The following is a 21,201-nucleotide window of genomic DNA, read 5'->3' as shown; positions in this document are numbered from 1 at the left end:
GAGACATCTCGAAGACGTGATAAGGAGCTGTATCAAATGTGAGGATTATTATTATTACATCACTGAGCAAAGCTCTTGAGTTGCAAATGGCAATCAATGACTTTAGGAAACCGATTGCCAATCTGTAGGTGTTGGACACTCATGTGCACAATTACAGCCCACTCCAGTTTGTGGGCACCACTTCTTCAGGGAAAAGTTGTTGTCTATCCCTGGTGACTTCAAAAGGGAGAATTTGCAAGGTTATGGGGGGAAACAGCAGAGGAATACGACCAGTTGGATAGCTCTTTCAAAGAGCCGGCACAGGCACTATGGGCGGAATGGCCCCTTCCTTTCTCTACTCTATGATTCTGTGACTTTACTAAGTCCATAGACGTGCTGCAATGCAAACATACCGGTCCTACTTTTTTTGAGTGCATTAACCTTTGCAATGGGCCATGTGGCACTGAACGCTGTCCGTTCAGATTTGCACCGATTATCACAATCTGTTTATGTGATTCGGATAATGGGGATTCCAGGAAAAACATTAACAAACATTCGACAGCAGCAGCCTGCGGTAACCGGCTTTGCACCGCTCCCATGACCACCTCAGCGACATGGTTGGTCAGCTGATCACGGACAGATGTCTCCGGCCTCTCTGTTATTTACGCAATTTTAATCCGGTGTTTAAGCGCTCTTGAAGGACTAAGGAGTCGCATTTAAACCGCTCATCTCTCCAGTTACTTACATCACTGGTGCCCTTTAATGGGCGGGCCGAAACCTTACGCAGGTTTCCTTACTCCGCACGGCTCTGTTTACCTAGCAGCGAGTAGGAACCCAGTTGTTAGTCGATTGGCGGATCGCTTTCTGGGGATAATATCCCTTCAATGAAAAATAATAGTAATTTGGTCACTCAATCCACAACTGTCTGTGGGGCACTGCTATGTGCAATTGGCTGCCACATTTTGCCCACAAAATACACAGTCGATGCACTTCACAGTATACTCTGTGAGGCGCTTTGAGACGTCTCAACGAGGTGATAAGGCGCCATAACAAATACAAAGATTATTATTTTTTCCTATTATGCCCAGAGAGAAAAGTTGACAACTAGGCAGTCTGGTAGTTGTCGTGGGTTCCACAGTTGACTGTGCGATTCTGTCTCTTCCTCCTTAACCGTATTAGGAGTTATTTAATGCGAGTTCTACACGTGTAAGATGCAGCTTTCAACAAACCTTTAATGCCGACCACTTTTTTTTCTCTCTGAGAAGCTCCAAGCTGTGCTGCTTTGCGTTGATGAGTTAACGAACTGATCAACTGAAGCCCTGGGATTTGTTATTTTCTGGGCATTATCTCTGGCGTCACAAGTTTATCCCCAACCGTTCCGACAGATTGTAACAAAAAAAAACGCGCAATCGAAGGAGCCAGCTAGCCCCGCGTATACGTCCGCTTTCCCGTGGCTACCAGAGGCAAGGTCATTGTTGGATTAAGAAGTTATTAGCTTGCTGAAGTTGGGCGACGTCTCACAATCATGTTAGTGTGTTTCTTTGCCGTGTTTTCTGATTCATAAGGGATGTGTGAGTGTTGTGGACAAATTGATCGAATGATGTCCATTTGTTCTTTGTTTTGTGATGATAGGGGGAGAATATTCTATGGCTTAATGTGTCGGAGGTTGACGCTCAGTCTCTGATCGTAATCTCAGGGCTCTACATCAGAGCGAGCATCTCCTAAAGAGGGAAGATAGCTTTACATAGGGAGCGAGCCTAGAGAGGGAGAGGAGGGCGTGCTTTCCAGACAGAGAAAAGAGAGAACATTACAGCGGCAGCTTATAAGGAGAGATTTACCTGGAGCCTGGCGAGCAAACTCTTCGCAGAGAGTGTAAAACCTTGAGAGAGAGAGAGAGAGAGGTAGAAGCTGAGCGAATGTCAAAGTGAAACTGGCCAGGATAGAGCAGGGAGGAGGTGAAAAGGGAATGGAGGGGTGGGGTTGGTGATGCCAATTAATAAAGCTTGCGAGGAGAGTTCTCTAACCACCGAGCTACGGGGCTAACCACTCGTTAAGTGCAAATGAGTTTCTCTTAGGCTTTAGTTTTGATTGTTAATTGAATCTAAAACTTTGGATCTAAAGCAATGCATGTGCTCAGTAATCTGCCACAAGTTATCATTTATTCATTGCAGCTCCTGTGTTTTGCATTATTAAAAAGCATTCTTCCTTTGTTTTTTCTTCCCTCTATGTTGCAGTGTTACTGTTGGCCCTCGGCAGAACCTGCCCAGAATTGTACTAAAGGGGATTTTCCAGAGCGCTAAAGTTGTTCGTGGGCCGGATTGGGACTGGGGAAATCAAGATGGTGAGCACACTGTTTATCTGAATTATTAAAGGGGTGGCGGGGGAGCGCGTGCTGGGAGGGGGTGGAGGGGGAGAGGTGCAAGATTAAACGCCAGCATGCTTTGATTATATGAACGAACCTCAATCACAAATCGCATCCTTATTGCGTCCTGTTATGAACACTGTTCCTCCCCCCTATTGTTCATGATAATGTGGTTTCGATATTGAACCTAACAATGCAAGGGGTGCATATCTTTGTGGATCTGATCTCTGGGAGAATGGGTGCATTTGAGCTTTGCACCAGCTCAAGGGATCCCCTCTGGCTCAGTCGGTAACCCTCTTGCCTCCTGGCCAGATGGCTGTGGGTTCAAGCCTTGTAACGGAATCTCTGAGCTCATGGCAGGAGGAGAACCACATTTTTCGAGCTGACCCCCTATGGATTAGATGATAAACCAAGGTCTTGTCTGCCTGTTCTTTAGGTCAGCACTTTTGGAAAAGAGAAGGATTTACTCCCTGCGTCCTGCCGATCAATCCTGCCGATAAATTATCCGTCCACATCGTTGCAGTTGGTGCAATTTGCTGTAGTGGGGAGTCACTTAATCTGCTGTGTGTGTCTGTGGGGATGAATGGAGCACAGTGACATCAAGCACTGTCCTAGCCTGTCCTGTCAGCGCTGGCTGTTCAGGGACGTCAGATCAAATCAATCCCTCCAGGACTCCCCATGTACAACCTCGGATCTTTCTGTTACAGTCAGAGCCTCAGCAACCAGAGCTGTGTTAAATCCAGCGTTAATCACAACAGTTGATGCGATCCAAGAATTGTATGCCTCCTCCTGAAAATTCATGCTTGCGGATTGGGGATCCAAAATGGACTGTGATAATATCGGATTTGTGTGTGAAACTGTGCAATTCACTAACAAAATCCTGATCCCGAATGTTGGCAAAGCTTTTTTGGTTTTGCTCTCTGACTTCTGGTCCTGTTTTCACAGCCAAGAAACAACAACAACAACAAGATTCCATTTATAGAGCGCCTTTCACGTTGGGAGGACGTCCCAAGGCGCTGTACAGTTGGGTCAGAAACCCGAGCATTGGGAGGAAATGGTCAGGGTGAGGGGAGCAAAGGGAGGGAGCGAGGAGGGAGTAGAGAGTCAAGAGGGGAGGTGAAGGCACAGTCAAAGAGAAAGATCTTGAGAGGGAGGGAGGGAGGTGGCAGGAAGGCCGGCAAGGAGAGAGTTCCCATAGTGCAGCCTTGAGGTAATAAAGGCGTGGACCAGAGTTTCAGCAGCGTGAGGGGTGAGGTAATGCCGTAGTCTGGCGATGTTCCGGAGGTGATGGAAGGCGGTGCCAGTTGTGGCGCGAATATGAGGGAGAAAGGACAGCTCAGGGTCGAACAGAACCCCGAGGTTCCTGATGGTTTTGAGAGGTGGAGAGTGCAGCCTTGGATGCTGATGCGGTCAGCGCCTGAGGTGCGGAGGCGCTGACGTGAGCTAATCAGGAGGGCCTCAGTTTTGCGCACGTTGAGCTGAAGAAAGTTGTCTCTCGTCCAGGACTCGATGTTGGACAGACAGCTGTCAGGACATCGGTGGTCGTGGAGTTGAGAGTAGAGGAGGAAAGGTAGAGTTGGGTGTCATCTGCACACATGTGGAAGTTAACCCCATGTCTGCGGATGATGTCACCACAAGGGGAGCATATAGAGGGTGAAGAGGTGGGGACCGAGGACAGAGCCCTGAGGGTCACCGCACGAGACAAGTCTTGACAAACCGTCATAGAAACACAGAAACCGGAGTGGGCCATTCAGCCCCTCGCGCCAGTTCGGCCAGTCTATAAGATTATGGCTGAATTGTACATCAACTCCAATTACCCGCCCTTTCCCTGTATCCCTTGATACCCTGCCTTAACAAATCTCTATCCACCTCAGTCTTGAATATCAGATAACAAAACAGAAATCAAAAACGTGTCTTGGAGATCACAATTTCTTTTCAATCAAAGTTGTAATCACTGTAACTTCACCCTTTTTTTTACAAAAAAGAAAAATCCAATTCTTTTGGGTTTGACCTGGCTATCCATTCTCACACTGTCGGTGGGAAAAAATGTTCTGACATTAGAAGCTATTAACTTCATCCAGCCCAGGAGTGAGCACTGTGCTGCAAATAATCTTTTATTGTTTTTATTTGTTCATGAGAAAGATTTATTAAAAAAAAAGGCAGATAATTAGAAAACTTTATCAGGAGACTTCCAAATTGTGGTCTTTGTTGGTGAAAGGATTTAAATCCACACCTCGTCTGTCATTTGCAACATAATTGTTCTTAAGGTTCCTTAAGTTGCTTAAAAAGCTCACAATAGGCTGATCCCATCGAATCAATTCCCCCCATTCCATGACGTCGCTGTGATGGGAGGGCAGTAGGGGGAATGTTCTACATGGATGAGATCAGACGGGCTGATGTTCATCCAAACCAATCTTGTGAAGTCATAAGAGAAGTTCAGATGAAAGAGCTCCTTCAAGGCTATTTGATCTTATCCTTCCGGAACCTCCTCCCCTTTCCATTTTCTCATTTCAGGATCAGTCCATTTTGTAAATACGTCCTGGCTCAACCACTCTTCCTGCAACCTGTCATGTTTCCAACCTGTCATGTTCCCACGAGTAGCTCATATAATTCAGTAAGTGTCAAATGCTCACATTGAAGGGCACAATATGTAATTTGTAGAGACAGAAATTGTTGCCCCAGTACTCCATCCAATTTAGCTCTCCTATTAATCCCAGAGAGTCAATCTTTGACGTTTTTACTGGAAGTGATTTCATGTGTATACCCTCTCTTCCATACATTAAGTAGATCTATTTTATTGACTTGCCATCTAAAGTGTCTCTGGACACTCCTGATTATAGATGCAACAACTTGTTATGAAACTACAGTAACTCAGATGAACTACTTGGGTTCAGACTGAATTTGCTGCTTTGCAAACACAACTATTATCTATTAAAGCAACAGCAGCCACTTTCCACGTATTAATGTTTGTTTTGGTCAACTGGACGTCTGACATGTGCAGAAACCCATCACTTTGCTTTAGGGCTTTAGAGTATTCAGGGCAGTCTGATAGTTTTACGAATGAAGACAGATTTGGGTGCTTTCAGCCCATACTAAATTTGCTGTCCAATTTCTGCCCTCACCCCATTGTGTTTACTTCTTAACTGAAAAGCAGCTGTAAATTCACAACAAACGAACGCTCCTTGCTGGCTCCGGACCAGCCTGAGCAAGTGAAAGAAAATGTAGAACAGGGAAACGCAGCCTAATATCTCTCCGTCTTTGTTCCAGGTGGCGAAGGAAAAACAGGGAAAGTAGTTGACATTCGAGGCTGGGACACGGAATCCGGTCGCAGTGTTTCAAGCGTCGCGTGGTCTAACGGAACTACTAACGTGTACCGAATGGGTCACAAGGGCAAGGTCGACTTGAAATATGTGACAGACGCTACAGGGGGCTACTATTACAAAGACCATTTGCCAAAGTTAGGTATGTTTGGATCGTGTGTGTGACAAGGCTACGGGATTTCCATCAGCTGCTTTTCTATGTTACTTTGATTCTGTCACTGGACTAAATCGAGGTGATGTGGAAAAACAATCTGAAAGTCTGAAATTGTCTTTAAAATTTAAAATATCTTTAATTCTTTTCCCCGCTCAGCTGTGCAAAGCGTTTTGACATCTTCCCAACAAAAAGGCACAATATAAATTTACATTGTATATTATCCACAAACAATATTTTAATTAATTTTTATTTTATTTGTAAGGTGGCTCATTATCCAAGTCAGTTCCTTATATCTGCGAAGCACTCTGAAGCCTTGATTATTGTTTCAAGTTATGCTCTTTATTGATGATCACTGATTTATAGAAATTAATAATAATAATTCTTGCGTTTGATATTACGCCTTATCACGTCTCCGAGACGTCTCAAAGCGCTTCAGGGAATGTGCTGCAAAGTACATTGTCCGTATATTTTGTGGACCAAATGGAGTTAATATATTCCAACTCAACTTAACTGTATTTGGTTTATCCCATTATTTTACTGAAGTACTTTTTAAATGAATATAAGTGCATCTTTTCTTACGCGTGATGTATTGTCTCCAAAGATTTTTAAGATAACATTAGAATCTTGGGCTGTATAAAGTGCTGTGGGACTCTACTAGAGCGAAGGGCGCTAGATAAATGCAAGTTGTTATAAACAGCTCCAGTGACCTGGGTAATCTGTATTTCGTTGAATGGAAGCCATTTCCCCATAGGGGAAGAATATCTAAGCACTACATCCGAGTTGCCCTCTCGCACCACCTTGTGGCTAGCTAACATTATCACTAGTAGAGATGCCTGGAAGCAGGTTGGAGTGGAGTGAGCTATTATTGGTGATTGACTCCCTTTATTTTACTTCTGCTGAGCCACAGGCCCACAGCAAGAGTTGCCCTTTGGTTTGCTTAGCCGAGTAACCATTATGCACTGCTGATCCAGTTGTCGTCACACGTCGATTGGCGGATCGCTTCTATGGGGGTAATAATCCCTTCAAAAAAAATAATCATTCGCTCACTCGGTCCACGACTGTTTGTGGCACAGTGCTGTGAGCAATTGGCCCCCGCGATTCGTCCACAAAATATACAGTCACTGCACTTCACAGTATATTCTGTGAAGCGTTTTGAGACGTCTCGAAGACGCGATCAGGTGCTATATCAATACAAGGATATTTATTTATTATTATTACGTCCACATTTTCCGGCGGGGGAGGCGGAAGGGGGGGGAAGTGTCTGGACATCAATGAAGAGCAGCTGGTTGATTTTTCCCTTCCCTAACCCAGGAGTGTTCAGTCCACTTGTAGCATCCATTACTGCTGTCTCACTGAGATCAATTAACTTGATAAAGACCAGGATAAGAACTTGCAGCTAACTAGTTTGTGTAACCTCAGTAGGAGTCTGTTGGTGGAATTTTAGTGCACTGACCATTTTAATAGCACCAACGTTCTGTAGCTAATGAACGTCTTAACAGAATGGATTGGAGACCATCTTGATTAATAATTGTCCCAACAGTGTGAAACAGGGTGCTGCTGTTGTGTTTTTGGTTTTGAAGCTTAACGAGATTAATGGAGGCACTGAAGCTCAGCGGTTGAGTCATCATTTATAAATCAAGTGCAAGAATTATTATGATTGTTGTCGTTTTCCTGTAACGCACTTTCCGCCATCTTGTCCCAGTGTTTTCTAAGCGATTGGCAAGTCCTGTTTTATAAACACACTGAGTCCTGGGTCTCTGTGGAGTTTTTTTTTGAACACTCCCTTGTGCTGACAGAATGAAAGTGCTGCAACACCTCTCTGATTGCTGATAGCAACGCCCACTTCCTGGCCGGTCTCCAGAAGTAAACCGCCAGAACTGCCTTCACAAATCGTTGTGCTCGGCAAGGACCAGAATTGTATTCCTGCACATTCAGCAAAAGTGTCCAGAGCCATATCCTGGCTCTTTCAGTACTTTGTGCTTTCCACATGCTGTACTTTGGATAACTAATCAAATCTGATAAGTAGTTATTGGAGTTAATTCCCTTGGGGGCGACGCGTTACCAGAGTTTCACTGTAAGAGATCCTATTCATGCAAATAATAATAATATTAATAATCCTTGCATTTGATATAGCGATATTTGATATATCACGTCTTCGAGACGTCTGAAAGCGCTTCACAGAATACACCGTAAAGTGAATTGACTGTGTATTTTGTGGGTGAAACGGTCTCCTAACGGGGTAACTAGATTTTAGTCCTTACGTCCTTTTGTACATTTTCCGTCTGTATGAACTCTTCGTATTGAGGTTCCTGTCAATTCATTCTGTCTTGAGGTGACCATGCTGAGATCCAGAGGCAGGAGAGTGCTGATGGGCACTCGTTCCAGAACGGTGACAAGGTGAAATGCCTCCTGGAGGTGGATATTCTGCGGCAGATGCAGGAAGGACACGGAGGGTGGAATCCTAAAATGGCTGAGGTATAATATGGACGTTTAAGCAGGCACCGAATGCAACAACAGCAATAAATTACATTTACACAGCGCCGTTAACGTCAGGAGGATGACCTAAGGCGCTGGACAGTCAGGGATTTGTATGTGACCTGGGGGTTGGCATCAGGAAGGCGCTGCCGAAGAGGAGGGTCTTGGAGAACAGTACTGTTGTGTCACTGTGAGTGACTTAATTTCGCTCCTGTTTTATTGGTAACTGTGTTTGCTTTTTCTGCCCGTTTGCAGTATGTGGGTCGGATCGGGACTGTGCACAGAATAACCGATCGAGGAGATGTGAGAGTGCAGTACAGCAACAACATTCGATGGACTTTCCATCCTGGGGCTCTTACAAAGGTACCTCCAATAGTGTACTGTAACCTGTTGGTTCAGCTACAAAACATTGTGGACCAACAAATAATATTATTTAAAAATTGTAGAAGATGGACCAAATGAAATGAGTTCAAGTATGTTGCTAGTGAGCTTTTCTTAATCACATAGATTTTATGGAGTCCTGTAGTTTAGTGGGTAGAGCACAAGTGAAGAAACTGAGCTTTTCAGAGGCTGGGGAAGAGATGAAAATTCCACTTGAAATCAGAGGAGAGGGTGAAAGCCAGATGATCGATAGAAGAAGGGAAAAAAAGATGGGCCTTTGATGATGGGTGTTGGTTAGACTTGACGAGGGATGAAGTGTCTTTGTAGAGTTTGTTGAAACAGAATTACTATTGCCACATTCAAAGGCGTAGAGAAGATCAAGGTTTAGTGATTCGCACATTGGACTGCGAAGCATGAAGGTTGCGTACACTGTCACACGTGATCTGAAGCAGCTTAACGAAGGTGGTGAGAAATGATTGGCAAAACAGTGGACAGGACTAGATAATGAGCAACAACAACAACAACAACAAGATTCCATTTATAGAGCGCCTTTCACGTCAGGAGGACGTCCCAAGGCGCTGCACAGTTGGGTCATGACCCGAGCAGGGGGAATGGTCAGGGTGAGGGAGGGAAGGGAGGGAGAGAGGAGGGGAATGGTCAGGGTGAGGGGAGGGAGGGAGGAGGAGGAGGAAGAGAGTCGAGAGGGGAGCTGAAGGCACGGTCAAAGAGAAAGGTTTTGAGACCGGCCTTGAAGGAGGAAAGGGAGGAAGCAGGGAAGCACTGGGGGATGGAGTTCCAGAGCCTCGGGGCTGAGAGGCTGAAGGCCCGACCACCGATAGTAGGGCGGTTGGGGCGGGGGACGTGGAGCAGACCGGAGCCAGAGGAACGGAGGGTACGGGCAGGTAGGTAGGGGATAGTAGGTTGGAGAGGTAGGAGGGAGCAAGGCCGTGAATGGCCTTGTAGGTGAGGATGAGGATCTTGAAATCAATCCTCTGGGGGATGGGAGCCAGTGGAGGCGAGCGAGGGTGGGAGTGATGTGGTCCCGAAGCCTGGTGCGGGACAGTACACGAGCTGCAGAGTTCTGAATGACCTGCAGCTTGTGGAGGGAGGTGGCGGGAAGGCCGGCGAGGAGAGAGTTCCATAGTCCAGCCTTGAGGTGACAAAGGCGTGAACCAGGGTTTCAGCAGCGTGAGGGGTGAGGTAGTGCCGTAATCTGGCGATATTCCGGAGGTGATGGAAGGCGGTGCCAGTTGTGGTGCGGATGTGAGGGAGAAAGGACAGCTCAGGGTCGAACAAAACGCCGAGGTTCCTGACTGGCTTTGAGAGGTGGAGAGTGCAGCCTTGGATGCTGATGGGAGGTCTCTGATGTGGAGAAGTAATGGAGCCCCGGGGAAATCCAGAATCAATGGAAAAAGAGTCACAAACCAAACCGTTAATTGAAGCACAGAAAGAGCCAGAGATGAGATGAATGGGGACAGGGTTAGGAGGAGATTGATGAGAAGGTGAAGAACAAGGGCAGATCTTTGAGACGTCTCAATGACGTGATAAGGCTTTATATCAAATGCGCGGATTGTTATTATAGATTTCATGGCAATTTTCTTGCAGACATTAGGAGGTGTATTAAATTGGAATGCACTAAAACAGTATCCCCAGTGCACTTGGTACTTACAAGGGAGTTAATATTATACACAATTGATTGATGTATGGCTTCAAACGGTGACTATCACCTTGCAAAATACCTTGAAAACCCTTCCTGTTAACCTCCATTGTTGATTGTGGTCCAACCTGATTGTGTTGCAGGTCGACACGTGCACAGTGGGAGACATTGTGCGTGTGATGGATGACCTGGAAACAGTAAAAAGACTCCAAGCGGGCCACGGGGAATGGACGGACAGCATGGCTCCTGTAAGTGTGTCTCCAGAGCTATATTGTGGAATCCTGTCGCTTAGTGGTTAGAGCACTCGCCTCGCAAGTGAGAGGACCTGGGTTCTATTCCCAGGCAGGCAGGGCGAAACATTGGGCAAGTTTCCTTATTCCACACCTCTCTGTTTACTAAGTACGAACCCAGATGTTAGTCGATTTGCGGATCTCTTTTCCAGAGATAATAATTATAATAGTAATAATTTGGTCACCCGATCCACGACAGTTTGTGGGACGCTGCTGTGCGCAATTGGCTGCTGCGATTTGTCGATAAATTACAGTCAGTTCACTTTACAATATATCCTGTGAAGCGCTTTGAGACGTCTCGAAGACGTGACAAGGCGTTATATCAAATGCAAGAATTATTATATATTGCAGCAAGGAACGCAAGCCCGAACCACCAGAAACTGGATGACTTGTGTCAAAATTCCGTGGCCTGCCACATTGGATCAGAAAGGCATTAACAAGCCACTTGCTTTCAAAATTTCTGGGATCCAAATGTTTTCAGCTGTTGCCACCCACATTACTTACTTGGATGATATAATTGGGATACCCATTCTCTCCTCTCTTCTAGCAGGGGGAGGGAATTCTGCTCATCAGTGAAGCTACCAGTGTGTGTTTGTAAAGGAAATCATTTTAAAGAAAATAATTCCTTCAAAAAAAATAATAAATTGCTCACTTCAATCCACGACTGTTTGTGGGACTCTGCTGTGCGCAATTGGCTGCCGTGATTCGCCCTCAAAATATACAGTCAATTCACTTCACAGTATATTCTGTGAAACGCTTTGAGACGTCTCAAAGCTGGATTAAGACTCTATATCAAATGCAAGGATTCTTTTTCTTATAAAGGGATTTCTCTATTATTAATGAGATTCTCCTTTTCCAAGAGATATCCTTTATATGTATTCCCGAGAGGTTGGTGTCATAGAATCATAGAATTATACAGCACAGAAGGAGACCATTTGGCTTGTCGTGTCTGTCCCAGCTGTCCAAATCAATCCCACTCCCCCGCTTTCTCCCCATAGCCCTGCGAACTTGTCCTCCCCAAATAATGATCTAATTATTTGGGCTCTGAGTGGCTACCCTTCACGAAGGGTGCTATATAAATGCAAGTTGTTGTTGTATTGAGGTTGGATGAATTTCTATCTCTCGCAATGACTCAAAATGTCAAACTCCTAATTATCACATAGATAGTGAGTATTATCTTATTTCTGGAATAGTTAACTCTTTTTGACGTGCTAAATTCTTTTTCCCATTCCACTTTTGCCAGGCACTGGGACAGGTGGGGAAGGTATTGAAAGTGTACGGTGACGGAGATTTGCGTGTGGGGGTTGGCGGTCAAACCTGGACCTTTAACCCCGCCTGTGTGACCACTGCACAGCCAGGAGAGGTGGACGCCAACCTCATGACCACCGACAGCACAAATGATTCAGCAAGTAAGAAAACTCCAGTCCATGTTCTTATGTGTCACAGAATCCTAGAGAACAGAAGTAAGCTATTCGGCCCATCGTGCCTGTGCTGGCTCTTTGAAAGAGCTCTCCAATTAGTCCCACTCCCCCCTTCTTACCCCACAGCCTAGCAAACGTTTCCTTTTCAAGTCCCTATCCAATTCCCTTTTGAAACGTACTATCGAATCTGCTTCCACCACACTTTCAGGCAGCCACCCCACTGCCCTCCACCTCTCCTGACCCCCAACTCCCAGCTCCAAAGAGCCCTGGGACGTCTTTCGGATGTGAAGGGAGCTATACAAGTGTAATTTGTTGTTATTGCTGCATTTATTCTTCCTGCAACAAAAACACCAAGAAACGTTGAACTCGTTGAGCATTCATATTGTGATTTGTTTTTTACAACAAATTTGAAATATTTTCCACCCGCCAATATTAAAAGACTTATTGGAAAATTCCTCTAACACTGGGTGTTAGAATCCTTGTTCCTTGTTGCTCTCCACTACTATGGTGTAAATAGCCTCCTCCTTTATGTCACGGCGACCAGAACAGAATGACCCCGTACAGCCTAAATATGATGTCTGGGAGATCTGAACTCAGCTGATTTAGCAATATATAAATTTCTTTGATTTGGTCTTGGTCTGGAAGCTGCTTTTCCACAGTTCGTACAAAAATGCCTTCAGAATTTAAGACTTTTCCACAATTCTGTGTGATCTTAAATAATCATTATCAATTAATAATAATAATAAGGTCACTCAATCCGCGACTGTTTGTGGGGACACTGCTGTGCTCAATTGGCTGTTGTGTTTCACCCGCAAAGTATAGTCAATTCAGTTGACAGTACATTCTGTGAAGCGCTTTGAGATTCAACAACAGGCCTGTGTTACATTTATTCTCCAGTGGGCTGTCTGTCACTTGGCCTTGTCCCAAGCATAACAAAATACATGGTCAATCCACTTTACAGTACAGTCTGTGAAGCGCTCTGAGAAGTCTTGATGGTGTGATAAGGCACTATATTCAAATACAAGGATTATTATTATTATTGCATCCTGTTTGCCTTGCTTGTTGCTGCCTCACACACACACTCTTTCGACATATCGAGTCAACGCACGATCGAGACTTTTGAGTAATTGTGCGCAATTGGTTGGCAGCTTCGCCCACAAAATACACAGTCACTACACTTTGGTCATGTTTTAAAGTAATCATGTCCTGCCAAAAAAACGATTTGTGCTGTAATAATGACCTAGTTACTTATCTTTTGACCATCGATCTATGACTGTTTGTGGGTCGCTGTTATGCATAATTCGCTGCCGCGTTTTGCCCACAAAATACAAGTCACTACACTTTACAATATGTTCTGTGAAGCGCTTTGGGATGTCTCAATGATGTGATGAGGAGCTATAGCGAATGCAAGGAATATTATTAAAATGTTTCAGGATTGAATCTTTTATGAACAGACAATGTTTTCCTTTCTAAAGATATCGTATTAACAGGACTGACTTTCCCAGCATTACACATCTGACCTCCTGTTAAAATTGGAGCCTCAGCTATTTTTCAGTCTCTTGATCGGGCTGTGATGAATTGCACCCAAAAGCTTTTACTCTCATTTTAAGTATTTCCTGGATGTGTTCCACTTGCTCTCATCGCTTTGATGAATATTCAAATGTTCCAGTTTTTTTTATGACCCTTTTATTTTTAATCTGTTTTCTGTATAAACATGGATGCATGTCCTATCCTATCAGAAAGGGCTTATCATATTTCTAGAGACTTTTTTTTTCCTAAAATGTCCGCCAAATTTACCAGACACAACAAGCAATTAGTCAAAGAAGGCATTGCAGGATCTTTGCTTACACATCACATAAGCTTTTTGAGATGTCCTCCTGACACAAAAGGTGTTGTATTAAGATTGTTGGAACCCAGTTGCTAGTCGATTGGCAGATCGCTTTTCCGGGGGTAATAATCCCCTCAAAAAATAACAATTTGGTCACTTCAATCCACGACTGTTTGTGGGACACAGCTGTGCACAATTGGCTGCCACGTTTCGCCCGCAAAATATAAAGTGAATTCACTTTACAGTATATTCTGTGAAGCGCTTTGAGATGTCCCGAAGACGTGATAAGATGCTATATCAAATCCAAGGATTATTATTGTTGTATTGGCAATCACCATGCCGTTTGTAGAAAGAAAAGTAAGATTTCTTTTTTTGCTCTTTCTCCCACCTTTAATGTATCGTAGGCACAGTGATCTCCGTGCTAGAAAAGTTGCTGTCACAGTCAACCGACCCGGATAATCCTGGGCGGGTAGTGATCGAGGCTGCTCATGGGAATGCCACCAAAGTGCGAGATTTGGTTCAGAAATATCCAGAAAAGGCAAGTGTGTGTACTTATAACTACAGGCATTTTACACAGAGGAAACAGAGCAATGACCCGTGTTCAGCCTGTTCAGGTGGATGTTAAAGATCCTGTGGTGCTATTCGAAAAGAGAAGGGAGGTTATCCTGGTGTGCAAGTCAACAACCCTCCCCCAGGTAAAATTGGTGATGCGCTTGCAAACAAAGTATACACTCACAGCACTTTAAAATCCTGTGACGCGCTTTGAGACAGTCTTCTGACATAAAAGGAACCGGATCAACATTATTATTATTATCTCTGTTTACCAAGCAATAAGTAGGAGCCCAGTTGTTAATCGATATGCGGATTTCTTTCTCTGGAAATAATCCCTCCAAAAAAAAAAACAATTTGGTCACTCAATCCACGACTGTTTGTGGGACACTGCTGTGCGCAGTTATCTGCCGAGTTTCGCACACAAATGACATAGTCACTCCACTTTACAGTATATTCCGTGAAGCGCTTTGAGACGTCTCGACGACGTGACAAGGCGCTATGTCAAATGATTAGTGTTATTACTAATAATCAAGATTGATAAGAAAAATTGAGTCTGGTGGCTCAGAGTTTGTTCGGTGTTCTCCAGGCTGAGAGACTGAGCCAGGCAGAACAGGAGCGGAAACTCAATGTTAGTTGGTGAGAAGATGACTTCTAAGCTTCCTTCCGTCTTGCAGGTGGACATTAAGAATCAGGGGAAGACGGCACTGCAAGTGGCTGCTCATCAGGGACACATCGAGGTGGTGAAGGCCCTCCTGCAGGCAAATGCAAAGCTCGAAGTTCATGATGAGGATGGAGACACAGCACTGCACTATGCATCCTTTGGGTAGGAATAACTATTCCCTTGTGTGTTTTGTAGCTCAAAACGGCAAAGAAAAAAGGTTTTAAAAGTTGTTGAACGGCGGCAATTCATTTTCCTCAACTTGAGGTAAGTTAGGAAACCCTTAGGATAGTGGTTTGTACTGATTAAAATCTAAAACATCAACAACTTGCATTTATATAGCACCTCGCAAGCTATTCGGTTCGATTCCCGAGCAGAGCGAAATGTTGGGCATGTTTCCTTACTCCACACGCCTCTGTTTACCCAACAGTAAATAGGAACCCGGTTATCAGTCGATTGGCGGATTGCTTTTCCAGGAGTAATAATTCCTTCAAAAAAAAAAAAAAATTGGTCACTTCAATCCACGACTGTTTGTGGGACACTGCTGCGCGCAATTGGCTGCTGCGTTTCGCCCACAAAATATACAGTCAATATACTTTCTGCAACGTGCTTTGAAACTTCTCGAAGAAGTGATATATCTATATCAAATTCAAGGATTATTATTATTTAAGAAACGGCTTGATGTGTGAATGGAAAGATGGCAGGATGGGTAATTATGGAACGGTGAAATCAAATGGGCTGAAGGGTTTTCATTGCCCCAGCCTGACCCTGTGGTTTCCAAACCTCCCGTCATTTCTTTTTGTTACAGAAACCAGCCTGAAGTGGCCCGGCTGCTTCTCTCCAAAGGTGCCAACGTCAACCTCCTGAACAGTTCTACCTGCACAGCCCTGCACATCGCAGTCAACAAGGGCTTCTCAGAGGTAGTCCGGACACTCTGTGAACACGACTGTAATGTCAATCTCCAGGTGAGAGGACAATCTTTCTCCGACGGGTTTCGCTTAACCAGAGCAGCTACGCCAGGCCAGCGGTTCAGGAGGACATAGGCACAGGGTGGTGGGGGGAAACTTTAGGATAGACGTCAGGAAGTATTTCTTTACACAGAGGACCATTGGCTCCCTCGCTCAACGGGCTCTGATCTGATCTATGCCCTGCCCGCCCCACCATTGGCGGTCAGACCTTCAGACTCTCTGCACCCCAACCTTCGAAACTCAATCCCTCGGTCTCTGCCTTCCTCCCTCAAGACCATCTTCTTCAACCCCCCCTTCGGCCACCCTCCTACCCCATTCCTCCCTGCCCATCACCCCCTCCTGATCCTAAACCCCAGCTTTAATTCCCTGACTGTCCAGCACCTTGGGACGTCCTCCCTGCGTGAAAGGCGCTATAAAAATGTAATTTGTTGTTGTTGCAGTAGTTTATCAGGATGACCGAGGGCTGGTTGAAGAAGCAACTTTGTAATGTAATGAGAGAGTGCAGTGTTGAAGGAGTTTATTATGAGATTGTCAGAGATGCCGTCAGGTGAGACGTTGAAAGCAGGATCCTGTCTGCCTGTTCAAGTGGACGTTAAAAAGAGAAAGGAGTTTCTCCCGGCGTCCTGGCCAACATTCCCCAGGATAAATTGGCCATTTACCTCAAAGCTGTTTGTGGGACTGTTGCATTTAACTAAAGAAAACAGACCCTACATTTGACAATAGTTACTGTAAAGTTACCATAAATAAAGCAGTATAAAAATCAAATATATTTATTTATTGCTTAACCATTTGTTCTCCTGTCTTCCTAGGATTCATATGGGGACACACCGCTTCATGACGCGATCGCTAAAGACTATAGGAACATCATCGAGATCCTGACCGAGATTCCAAGCATTGACTTCACCCAACAAAATAATCGTGGCTTCAACTTACTGCACCACGCAGCCTTAAAAGGCAACAAACTGTAAGTGCCAGGGCAGCGATTGATGTACAATCAAGAAGCAGAGAGATTGTTTTGCTTCACTAAAATCCTGCACTAATCCTGCTAGTTTGATTTCACTTGTGGTTGCCGCAGATATCGTTGCAACACAACTCGGAGGAAATGCCATCAACCACAAACCTCATAGACATTATAATGATAAGAATCCTCACATTTGATATAGCGCATTATCACGTCTTCGAGACATCTCAAAGCGCTTCGCAGAATATAGTGTGAAGCGAATTGACAATATTTTGTGGGCGAAAAGTGCGAGTCAGTCGGTCACAGCGGCGTCCCACAAACAGTCATGGATTCAGTGACCAATTTATTATTTTTTTTGAAGGAATTATTACCACTGGAAAAGTGATCCGCCTATCGACTGACCAAGTGGCATCCCATTTTGAAAATGGACTTGTCTATTAAGCACTACCTTCGGATTCTGTGTGAATATTTTTTTAAACGCAGAACAGATATTTTAGCACAGTACAGTGCAGTGAAAGAGTGCTTGGCCCTACTTGTGCCCAGTGGGCCAGTATTATACAGTTTGCAGTCTCGCAATGTATTTATTAGTTTTTACACAGACACACACACACACTTACCTTGAATGGCATTACTGTATTATTTGGATCGCAATTATAAGTCAAGCTTTTAGCTCAAACAGTTGCCGAAGCTCCCATTTGTAAAAGCTGTGCTGGATGGATTAGCTGAGGATGACCTGTGTATGTTAAACAGTCCTTCCATCTGCTGCAATTTTAGTTTTAAATCAAAAGCACGGCAAATCTGAAAGAGCAGATGATGGAAACTGGTGTGTTTGAGGAGTTTGAGGAGTTCTGTGTGCCAAGGGATGGGTTGGGATGTGACAAACGATAATAATCATTCAAGAAAAAAACAATAATAAATTGATCACTTCAATCACTGCTGTGTGACATTGCTGTGCGCAATTGGCTGCCGCGTTTCGCCCACAAATATACAGTCAATTCACTTTACAGTCTATTCTGTGAAGCGCTTTGAGATACCTAGAAGACGTGAAAAGCACTATATCAAATGCAAGGATTATTATTATTATTAAGTATTCTTTCCGATGCTTGATCTTGTTATGTAAATTTATTGGAACTATTTGTAATTTCTATAACAGGGTAAACCTCTGCCTCTTATTAGCACCATAACAACTTGGTTCGCTCCCTCCACTCGGCGTACACTGGCTTGCTTCATGTCCCCATCCCTGCCCGGCCCCACCATTAGCGGTCAGATCTTCAGCTTTTCTGCCCCCACCCTCTGGAACTCCATCCCTGAATCCCTCCACCTCGCCCCCCTCCCTTGCCTCGTCCATGGCCAGTCTCAAGACTCTCTTTGATTGTGCTTTCAGCCCATTCGTTAATCTGGTGGATCGTTAACTAGGACAGACACCTGGAAAAACTCCCTTCCAGAGGTGTCACACGATCTTTAACATCCACCTGAATAAAAGAGGTCAGACAGGAGGACAGTTTAATCTCGAGTCTTTCTCTTCACAAAGACTGCACCTCCAACAATGCAATACTCTCTTCCCCTCCCCCACTGGAGTGTCAGCCCTCGACTGTAAGACTAGGCTTTGAAACCCAAACCCAGAGGCAAGAATGCTGCCGACTGAGCCAACTGCTGCCCATAAAAAAAGAACCTAAGTCTTTAAAACTTAATTCAGTGGAAAATATTGCTATTTTTAATGATGGGCGTGGGACTGACTCCTGTGGTTCACTGGTGGTGACTGTTTGCACAGTGTGATGTGCCTGGGGATTGCAAAGCCGTGCCCATTCATGAAAATAATAATAATAATCCTTGTGCTTGATATAGCGCCTTATCACGTCTTCTAAACGACGACAACAACAACTTGCACTTGTATAGCGCCCTCCACGCAGGGTAGCGTGTCAGAGCGCTTCAGAATATACTGTAAAGTGAATTGCCTGTACGTTTCATGGGCAAAACGTGGCAGCAGATTGCGCACAGCAGTGTCCCCACAAACAGTCGTGGATTCAGTGAGCAAATTATTATTATTCTATTGTTTAAAAGGATTATTACCTCCCGGAAAAGCGATCCGCCAATCGATTACTACTAAAAGGTAAACGGGGACATGTGGAGTAAGGAAATTTGCCCAACGTTTTGCTCTGCCCAGGAATCAAATCCAGGTCCTCTCGCTTGAGAGGCGAAAGTGCTCTAACTGCTGAGCTACAGGACTCCATATAATGGATCTTTCACACCTCACTTTCACAAAGTCCGCCTGTGGACAACTCGTTCTAATCTGTTTGCTCGTTTTGTCAGAGCCACGGAGAAGATTCTCGCTCGAGCCCGGCAGCTTGTGGACGTGAAAAAAGAAGATGGGTTTGCTGCTCTACACCTGGCTGGCCTCAACAACCACAAAGAAGTGGCCGAAATTCTCATCAAAGAGGTAGATTCCCCCGTCTAACAATTTCCTTTTAAAGATCCAGGTGCTCTCTCTGATTCTTTTCTCCTACTTGAAGCGTCTGATTTGCTCTCTGGATTAGTATTCTATTGATTTCATTAAATATTCCAACAGAAACAATAAATAGGTGGGTAAGGAGTATTGAATTAAATTAGGATCTGACTAAATTGCTCGAGTGGAGTGGCTCAAAAGAGCCAAGGCTCAATGGGCCGAATGGCCTCTTTCTGGGCAGTAATTTCTGATTCTCTGGGCAATTAATACACTTTAATCAAATCTGCCCATCGCATTGAGAAAAGGAGAATTGGTAAAAAAAAATCCAGAGAGGACACGAGGAGAATTTTTTTACCCAGCGATTTGTTACGGTCTGGGATGCACTGCCTGAAAGAGTGGTGGAAGCAGATTCGATCATAGCTTTCAAAAGGGAATTGGATAGGAACTTGCAAAGCAAAAATGTGCAGGACTATGGGGTAAGAGCAGGGAAGTGGGACTAGTTAGTAGCTCTTTCAAAGAGCCGGCACAGGCACGATGGGTCGAATGGCCTCCTCGTGTGCTGTAAGATTCTATGATTCTAGAACGAGTCTGTCCCATGTTCACAGCGCGTGCATCGTTTCTCAGCTAACGGCGGGAAGCTGGTCAGATGGGAACCTGACCGCAAAAACGAAGCGTGACTTGGAAAACCGTGGAGGTCTCAGTCCTTTACGCACCACGAAGACACGTGCTGATTATCAGTAAAGCCTCCCATAGCATTCAAGATATTGAATATCTTGCCAGTCACTGCAGGCTAATCCTTTGCGAGTGAATATCCTAATCCCAAACCTACAAGCAGGCAAAATGGTGCCTTTAGTTTTGCAGGAAAGGAAATTGAAGCTAACTTCCGCTTGTGCGTGTGTTTATGAAATCAGTTTGGTTCAGGATTCCTTTCTTCCACTGACTGACGAACTGTTCCTTTTCCCTGAGTTTATCCATAACAAAGATACTCCAGACACAGCGAGCTAGCAATCTGCTGTTTAATATAATAATAATGCTTGCGCCTTACCACGTCTTCGAGACATCTCAAAACTCTTCACAGAATGTATTGTAAGTAAATTGACTTTATTTTGTGGGGGAAACGCGGTAGCCAATTGCATACAAGAGTGTCGTGGATTGAGTGACCCACATTTTTATTATTATTGCTTTTTAATTTATTTTTCTTTTATGGGATCCTCCCGACTGAGTACAGTTATTTCCTAGAATTTGTGAAGAGGCACACAATTGAGCATAATGTTGTCACTTTCCTCCTTTTTTTGCGTGTGTGCGTGCGGTTATATCATTCAAATGACAGCATCTCACATTGTTCTTTGGCAAAAACGAACATTACACAACGTCACAGACTGCCAGTCATAGAGAAAATAATTGGAACGTTGTACATCTTAATTGGGTAGCACGAGACAGATTTAATTTTTTTATTATATATAATAATAATACTGTATATATTGCCAAAAAGATTATCCAGAGGACAGATTGTGGTACAGACTTAACCACACAACAATGTTTTTAACTAGAACGTCGAGGTGCGACTTTATTAATGATTTTCTTTAATAAGATAATGTGCCTTTGCTTATTTGAATGGCCTACTTGTGTCTAATACTAGTCATAATAGAGTCAATGTTGTTTTATGGCTATTGCATTGGCTACCGCACATGAGTGGGTAATTTGAAACCCTAATTTAATCGTTCAACTGTTTCGTTTTACTTCGTTTAAATT

The 21,201-nt window shown here is 44.3% G+C and overlaps 1 protein-coding gene across 4 annotated transcripts in view; it reads left to right on the top strand.

Annotated features, from left to right (window-relative positions):
* The window catches only part of mib2 (MIB E3 ubiquitin protein ligase 2), a 100,180-nt gene that overhangs the window by 70,615 nt on the left and 8,364 nt on the right, over nucleotides 1-21,201 (top strand). For all 4 annotated transcript variants that reach the window (XM_007907256.2, XM_007907258.2, XM_007907257.2 and 1 more), the window contains 11 exons: nucleotides 2,214-2,320; nucleotides 5,609-5,803; nucleotides 8,148-8,290; nucleotides 8,546-8,653; nucleotides 10,472-10,576; nucleotides 11,862-12,027; nucleotides 14,272-14,405; nucleotides 15,094-15,242; nucleotides 15,886-16,042; nucleotides 16,855-17,009; nucleotides 19,317-19,443. In XM_007907256.2, coding sequence (XP_007905447.1) covers nucleotides 2,214-2,320; nucleotides 5,609-5,803; nucleotides 8,148-8,290; nucleotides 8,546-8,653; nucleotides 10,472-10,576; nucleotides 11,862-12,027; nucleotides 14,272-14,405; nucleotides 15,094-15,242; nucleotides 15,886-16,042; nucleotides 16,855-17,009; nucleotides 19,317-19,443 — 1,546 coding nt within the window. The remainder of the gene's footprint in view (nucleotides 1-2,213; nucleotides 2,321-5,608; nucleotides 5,804-8,147; nucleotides 8,291-8,545; nucleotides 8,654-10,471; nucleotides 10,577-11,861; nucleotides 12,028-14,271; nucleotides 14,406-15,093; nucleotides 15,243-15,885; nucleotides 16,043-16,854; nucleotides 17,010-19,316; nucleotides 19,444-21,201) is intronic.

The sequence above is a fragment of the Callorhinchus milii genome, unplaced genomic scaffold, assembly GCF_018977255.1.
Source record: "Callorhinchus milii isolate IMCB2004 unplaced genomic scaffold, IMCB_Cmil_1.0 Scaffold24, whole genome shotgun sequence".
Lineage (NCBI taxonomy): Eukaryota > Metazoa > Chordata > Chondrichthyes > Chimaeriformes > Callorhinchidae > Callorhinchus > Callorhinchus milii.
This window is presented reverse-complemented; position numbering and strand designations above follow the sequence as displayed.